This window comes from Neofelis nebulosa, chromosome 9, assembly GCF_028018385.1.
Source record: "Neofelis nebulosa isolate mNeoNeb1 chromosome 9, mNeoNeb1.pri, whole genome shotgun sequence".
Lineage (NCBI taxonomy): Eukaryota > Metazoa > Chordata > Mammalia > Carnivora > Felidae > Neofelis > Neofelis nebulosa.
Window position 1 is genome coordinate 14,341,664 of NC_080790.1, and position 7,786 is coordinate 14,349,449.

General features: G+C 42.8%; 1 protein-coding gene across 1 annotated transcript; it reads right to left on the bottom strand.

Annotated features, from left to right (window-relative positions):
* Positions 1-1,900: 1,900 nt before the first annotated feature.
* On the bottom strand, positions 1,901-6,731 carry RDH14 (retinol dehydrogenase 14). The gene is made up of 2 exons (XM_058682595.1): positions 6,249-6,731; positions 1,901-2,981 (listed from the first exon to the last, which is right to left on the bottom strand). Exons 1-2 carry the CDS (start codon positions 6,636-6,638, stop codon positions 2,364-2,366), a joined length of 1,008 nt encoding a protein of 335 aa, XP_058538578.1. The 5' UTR covers positions 6,639-6,731; the 3' UTR covers positions 1,901-2,363.
* Between the last annotated feature and the right edge of the window lie 1,055 nt (positions 6,732-7,786).

Genomic DNA, 7,786 nt, shown 5'->3' on the forward strand with positions numbered 1-7,786 from the left:
TCGAGGTGTAGGACAGATTTATTAGCTTCCATTTTTCCAAGTTGCATTCTGGTGTATTTCCTGCCATATTTCTAAGTTCAGCAAGTCTCTTTGTGGAGTATTTTTTAAAAATACATTTCAAAGAACATGATGCAGCTATACCCACTACACCTGCAGAGGCACACCTGTGATGATACAAACACCGTGTTCCTCAGATGCACAACCCAGTGCTCTAACAGAAAACAGATCTTCTGTGTAATCTGCCAAGGTCCTGCCATTCTCGAAAAGAATTGATACTGGTAACCAGATAATATAAATAGTCTTAAAAATAATAAACAACCGAGGATTACTCCTGAGCAAAATGGTCCTTAAATTCAGTATTGTACAGTCCATCATTTTCTGTCCCAATTCCTTTTCCAATAAGAGATGGTTAAGACAAAGAAATACTAATTATTATTCTGATGTAACAGTACAGATACCTACAATAGCCCTATTCAGACTTATTTTTAGGCACACCACTGACCCATTACTTATTACTCATTCAAACATCAGTATTCAATGTTTACTGTGTGTCAAGTACTACACTTGATTCTTGAGGAAGGAACACTAATAAGAATATAACAAAATAAAAAAAAATTCCTTGAAGAATTCTTATTCTAAGTATCTAACTGGATTTTTGAGCAAATAATTAATAAAGCTCCAAAATCAATTAAAACAAAGTAGTAAAAGGACTGGTTCTGCCTACAGGGATGGAAGGAACGATAGAAGGAAAGGCCAAGAAGCAAGTGAACATATGACTGATTTATAATGATGACTGGGTTATACAATGGAATGAAGAGAGACTCCTGTCTGAGACATTAGTCACTAGGCACCTGTACCTATTAAATCTAAATTAATGTTAAATAAGATTAGAAATGCAGGTCTCAGTTATATTTCAAGTACTCAATAACCACACGTATCTAGAGTGTACCTCACAGGACAGCACAGACACAATTATTTCCATCATTGCAGAAGGTTCTATTGGACAACACTAAGAGGACAAGGTAAGCCTGTGGCCAGTTCCTGGATAGTCTCAAATGTATATTAAAGAGTTTAAACTTTAAATAGAAGTAGTTTATAAACTACCATATTCTGCTAAGTCCTTTCAGGAATTAGCAAAAGGAACATATTTGGAAAAAGACAATACTAACAAGTATTGTAATTACTTGTTTTATCCATTAAGTTTCTCTACTTAAGACTTTTTTGTTTTGTATTGTTTGTGTTTTTAGAGAGAGAACGAAGAGGGTTGGGGGTTGAGGGGCACAGGAAGAGAATCACAAGCAGGCTCCGTGCTCGGAGCCTGACGCGGGCTCGATCCCATGACTCTGGGATCATGACCTGAGCTGAAATCAAGAGTTGGATGCTAAACCAACTGAACCACCCAAGCGCCCCTTAAGACTTCTTTTGAAGAAAGAATTCTGCAGCTTAACAAAAAAAGGCTGGAAACCCACTGTTATGGGCAATTGGAAACCACCACATATTTTTAAGCAGGGATATGACACTGTGACACAGATTTGGGTTTTTGAAATATTCTTTTAAAAAAATTTTTTTAATGTTTATTTATTTTTGACACAGAGAGAGACAGAGCATGAACGGGGGAGGGTCAGAGAGAGGGAGACACAGAATCTGAAACAGGCTCCAGGCTCTGAGCTGTCAGCACAGAGCCCGACACGGGGCTCGAACTCACAAGACCGCGAGATCATGACCTGAGCTGAAGTCGGCCGCTTAACCGACTGAGCCACCCAGGCGCCCCGAAATATTACTTCTTAATGCAGCATGCAAGATGTGTGGGAAGGGAAGACACTGGGCATACCAAAATCAGTGGAGGCTAATAAGATGATAAAGGACACAATTTAGTGAAACTTGTAAAAAAAATGCACAATTAAGAATTTGCATCACTGAATTTATTCCAAGTGAGAATGGTGCACACAATAGGCATATTATTTTCACACAAAAACCAGCACTGCAATATAAATACTTAACACTTTGGCCATGAAACTCAAAAAGATATTTGAAAAAACTTCTCAAGGTGTTTAAGTCACTGGATTCTTTAATATTTATAATCCATGCTTGCTCAATCATAATTTATAAAATTGTTCATTATATATTCATTATACTATTGCTCATTACACCACTCATTATGCTTATATTTAAAACTTTTCTGAAATTTTATGTTCTCTAGAAAATAACTTTTTTAGTACCTTCAAAATATCCTTATGTACCTCTCAGCAGTTACTGTAAAACCAAAGCTGTGTTTTCAAGTAGCAAGTACTCAAGCCACACCATTTCTGATTACAGATGTAAGGCATCCAGTTTTATAAATAGCTCTCTTTCACTCCTTGTTCCTATTTTAATATGCCAACCATTACTTCACTGATATCCCAGAGTTTTCTTGCAACAGATTCATCCATAGCTTTGGGCAATAGCGCTTCCTCTTTACAGTCCCCAAAGTACTTTCCCGACACGCCTTCCACCTCAGGTGAAGAGGCTAAATAAACTGAAGTCTGGGCACCTTCTACTGGGGTTTTAAAAAAAGCCCACGACACCAAATTGAAAAGTGGTTTGACCAACAGTGGAATGTGTATGTGCCTGCCAAGATTCGTCCGCACAATACCAGGGTGTAATACGTTGACAGTAACATTTGTGCCTTCTAAGCGGCGGGCTAGTTCTCTGGTAAAAAGAATGTTAGCCAGTTTGCTCCGATTGTAACAAAAGCTTTTATTATAGCTTTGTTCACTGTTCAAGTCTTCAAAGTTGATGTCTCCATATTTATAAAGTTTGGAAGAGACTACCACAATCCTGCTGGGAGCTGAACTTTTGAGGAGTCCAAGGAGAAGATTGGTGAGTAGGAAGTGCCCCAGATGGTTCACTCCAAACTGCATCTCAAAACCATCTTCGGTCTTCATATAAGGGCAATGGAAGATCCCTGCATTGTTGATTAAGACATCCAGTCTAGGCTCTTCCTTTAAATGTCAAAAAGAGAATGAGGTAATTATGAACACAGGCCTCAAATGAAATTAAAAACAAATTCTTGCAAAGTACTAAAATTCTATACCATGCCTTCAAGGGTTTTCAACAGTTGAGGGTGGGTTGCATGCTTAATGGGGGGCTTGTGCTTCTCACATGTTATCTCATCTACCCTCAACAACTTCAAGAGCAAACTGAAGCACCCGGGTTAGGTGATTTGTGAAGACAGGGCTCGTAAGTGGCAAACAAAAATTGGAAGAGGAAATCTTCTGACAGCAATGCCCTATTTTTTAATGCCCCTATTTTTAATTAGTAAGCTAGCTTGCTTTTCTAGTTGGGAGTTTCAAACCATAGCTAGAGAATCGATGTGTGCTAGAAAGTGGAAGTATAGCAGAAGGCAGGTCAGCATCCTTTATTCCCAGAGCTGCTATTAACAATGCCAGGGCCAAATTAGGATTTCTCCATTCTGTAGTTTTCTAAGGGCAAACAGTACCATGGGGATAGAGCAACTTCAAGTGGTTTCCTCAAAATTGGGACAATAGAGAGGGTCAAGGATGCAAAATAAGACTGGAGAGGATATCAAGAATAAATCAAAGAAATATTAAGAAAAAAATAAGTAGGTAATATCAAAATATCAGAAACTACACAATGGGAAAAAAAAAAAAACAACAACAATGCAATGAAACATAACACTAAGTCTCACAATGACAGCAAAGGACATTTAGAGAGGAGTTAGCCCCAACCAACACCTTTAACATCTATTAGGATTCTAGAATACAGTTCTTTTTTCCCTGTATGAAATCTACCTCTTTCAAGCTACAAGAGGCCCGCAGCTTGGAAGATCTATATAGTCAGAATTCTGCACTTTGTACCCTCCTGCATCTCTCCAGAGTAAAATGCTAAAATTTAGACTGTCCTCAAAAGGAAGTCTTTTCATTTTTTAATTCATATTAAGTTGGTTTTCCCCAGCCCTTTCCTGGCTCCTCTCTGTCTCTTCTGATGGGCAGAGAAAAAAATGCACAACATGTTCCAGGTGTAAAGACAGAGTGATGACCTACGATTAAATTAATTTGAGGTCAAATTTCAAATTTCACTGGCCCTTTTGCCAAGTGTAAGTAAAAAGAAAAATGTGTTAAATTTCACAACTGTTATCACAGCCTACCTGTCAGAGGATCAACTATTCATCATTCTGTCTGTCTACGCACCTTTGGCTTTTCCAACAGTCAACTTCAAAAAGAAGGCAAAAGTTCACCCGTGGGGGAAAGAAAGGAGTGTTCTTTTTTCACTAATCCTTTGGAAGAGTTTCCTGTATTAATCATTTGAGCCATCATTCTTTGCTGGGCTTGTATTATTTTAAGACTTTATCATTCACTATTTTTTTTTTTTAATTTGAGGAGATAAATGATATAAATACCATGAATACCAACCTGTGGGAAATTTACACTTCCACTAAAAAATATATATATATGGTTATTGTCACTGAACTTCAGAGCCAGGAAGAAACTTAATAAAGTTTATTTCTTTAACTTTTAATTAGTTCTGTCTCAAATGGCCAAAGTGGTTAAATGCTGTAAGTATCAGAAATGAGAAGCATTCCCAGACCCATCCACATTTTAATGAACAGGAAGACCCACTTTTTATGCTTCAACATCTTTTATACATCAGTATTGTTAACTGTTTCAGCTGATAATGAAACACTAGTTATTAAGACAAACAGACAAAAAAGATCTGCAATAGTTCCCAAACAATGCATCAAAGCGCCCTACAGCCTCATAAGGGACTCCACAGGGTGCTATGGATAATTTTATATTTTCCAGGGAAACAAAGTGATAATCTGTACAACATCTCAAACTACTAGCTGCAGGGGGTTCACAGCTTAAACATTAAATTTTGCTAAATTCCTTTCAATGGTGTCTCATCTCTGCAAAGCTGAGTTTTTACCAAAATGCAAGTACAATGTTAAAAATCAATGTAGAACAAAAAAAGATGGACATTTCCAGTCTGATCCCAAAGACTGAGAAGTTGGTGCAGTGAACAACAGGTGCACATTTCCCATCAATAGTTATGGTTATTGAACAATGAAATAAAAAATTTTTTCTTTTAATTATGTGTATTATTTTTTCAAACAGCTACTAAGTTGTTAGGATGTAAATACTGGGTTGTTTGGACCTAATTACTTAATAAACCGATAGATCTTTCCTTTGGCTCACCAGCATTATGAAAAAAAAATAATTAGACAGTTTGGGAACCTCTGCTGTAGACTCAAGAGGCTCCATTTCATACAGGCACCTTTCCCAGGCCAGCTAATTTTAAATTTCACTTTTCTATATGGCTTTTGCAAGTTACCCCTGCAGGAAACTCTTCTATCTCAATTTCAACAGAGGACATCCCCTGCAGTGGAATATTTATCAGCTAACCGAAGAAATCCTACACCTCACTGGCAGGCAGCAGGAGTATAGAAGCTAACAGCGAGGGCTTTGGAGACAGATCCTGGGCAAATTACTTGGCCTACCTAGCCTTCATTGCCTAACGTTGTAAAATGGGGATAAAAATGTCTACCACGGTTGCTGTGAGGCTTCGATGACAGTAATAGCCAAGGGCACTTTAATTTCATTATAAGTGCTTGGAACACCTCCTGGCACACAGGAAAGTCATCCTAAGAATGCTTGGAACACCTCCTGGCACATAGGAAACCTTCAATAAATACGAAGTATTATATTTATTTGTCCCCGTTTAGAGCACTTGGCCACTGGGATTCTGAGCTCCAGTCTATTTAGAAATCAGGCCAGATACTGCTTAAGGATGTGGTGCTAATGAGTCCACTGGTGACAGAGAACTAAACTTCCTACCCCAGTAGGGGGGGGGGACATTGTTTCAAGGTCCCTGGCTCTAAGGTTCTCTGAAAGATGGCTTGGTGCAGATTCACTAGGGACACAGAAAAAACAGTCCGTGACCTCGCGGATCTCCTCCAGGGCCGGTCCTCACATAATGAAAGGAAATGTGCAGAAACTGGCTTATTTTCCTCTTGGGGCCATTATTTCCTCAGCATCTTTGGAAGGCAGACGCCTGTCCTACCAATTTTCCCAGCCTGCACTCCCTAGCCTTCTCAAAACCACTGGACTGTTGGGACTCTTAGGCTTGGTCTTTCCCAAGGTCACACCCCCCGGACTCTGGGCGGCTACCCGCCGCTCAGCCCACGCCCCACCCGCTCGCCGAGGCTTGCGCCCGTCCCCGATCTCCAGCTGGCTCCCGGAGCCCCACACCTGGAGCATCTCCTGACAGAAGGCGCGCACCGAACGCAGCGAGGCGAGGTCCAACTCCCTGACGACGAGCTCGCCGGCCTCGCCGGCGTCGGAGCCCGGCCCGGGGCCCCCAGCCTGGCGGAGCTCGTGGCGGAGCTGACCCGCTGCCTCTTCGGCGCGCGCGCGGTCACGGCAGCCCATGATCACCCGCGCCCCTAGGCGCAGCAGCTCGGCGGCCGTGGCGCGGCCCAGGCCGCTGTTCGCCCCTGTGATCAGCACAGTCTTCCCGTGCATGAGGCCGGAGTCCCCTCCTCCGTGCCGGACACTGGGCCCCACGAAGCGCCGGGCCGCCAGCCACAGAGCCCCACCCAGTGCAGCCAGGAGTGCCGCTACTGTAGCCACCAGGGCCATAGCCGCGGGTGCCGAGGGCCCACCGGCCCCTGCGCGGGACTTCCGGAGTGGTCGCGCGCGCCAGGGACTAAGGCTGCCACCTGCCCGCGAAGAATTCTGGGGCGCGGCCTTTCGCCGCCTGACGGGACGGCGTGGGGCATACTGGGACTTGTAGTTTTCCTTCCGAGGGCATCTGATTGGTTGCCGTAGTACAGCGCCCTGGGTCGTGGTGACTTCGTGGAGAGGTCTCCAGCCTGAGCGTGGAGAGGTCTTCAGCCTGAGCGTGGAGGGTGAGCACAGGCCCGAGAGTAGCGGGGGTCGACCCCATGGGAATGCCTAATGAATATTTTTAATTTACAAATCCCATACATCGGAGCTTGCTTAGTGTGTTTTCCGTTAAAGGGCCCTGGGACTTGTTAACCCTCAGTGAAGTTTACTTTCACCCTCAGGAGAATTGTCCCTGCCCACCTGGAGTCTGAGGAAGGGCTCTTTTTTATTATGATGAGGCGAAGAACTCAGCAACAGGAACCACTCGGAAATGGAATGGATCAGTGGTTCTGGTTGGTTTAGCGTTGTATCAGAACCTCCTGGAGGACTCATAAAAAACAACCCCCCCTCCCCCCGAAATTGTAGGGTGCCAGTACGAGTTTAGAATTCAATAGGTTCCAGATGGGACCTGAGACTTTGCAATTCTAACAAGTTCCCAGGTGATTCTGATGCTGCTGATTTGTGGACCACAGTTTGAGAACTGAAAACCGTTACGTCATTGGTCTCTATAGCAAAAGGCATCCTCCAATGGTCTTATTTCATACTGGCAGAGATACAGTGGGAAAAGCCCATTCACTAGTGCCTCTACGCCTCCCTCCAGGAGGCTATTCAACGTGATAATGGAAGGGAAAGTGCTTTGTACACTGTAAAAATGATACAAAGATGTGAGGTCTTATTGCCACAGAGACCCATCTTCAAGCTGCAAATTTCATAGCTTTAGACCCAACTTTTCTCAAGTTGTCATTCGTTCATCTACTCACCCATCCAGTATGTGCCAGGCCCCTGCCCTGGGAGAGTCACAGAGAAATAGGACACCATTTCTTCCCTCAATGTGCTTATTGTCTTGTACAGAGACCTCCCCTGCCCAAGCCCCCATTCTAGAATCTTTAGGATAAGAGAGG

Excerpts from the sequence above, each read along its gene's own strand:
- RDH14 (XM_058682595.1), bottom strand. The coding sequence starts at position 6,638 with ATGGCCCTGGTGGCTACAGTAGCGGCACTCCTGGCTGCACTGGGTGGG. Across the intron at positions 2,982-6,248 it reads TCTGTCAGGAGATGCTCCAG|GAAGAGCCTAGACTGGATGT; the intron begins GTGTGGGGCTCC and ends TGACATTTAAAG.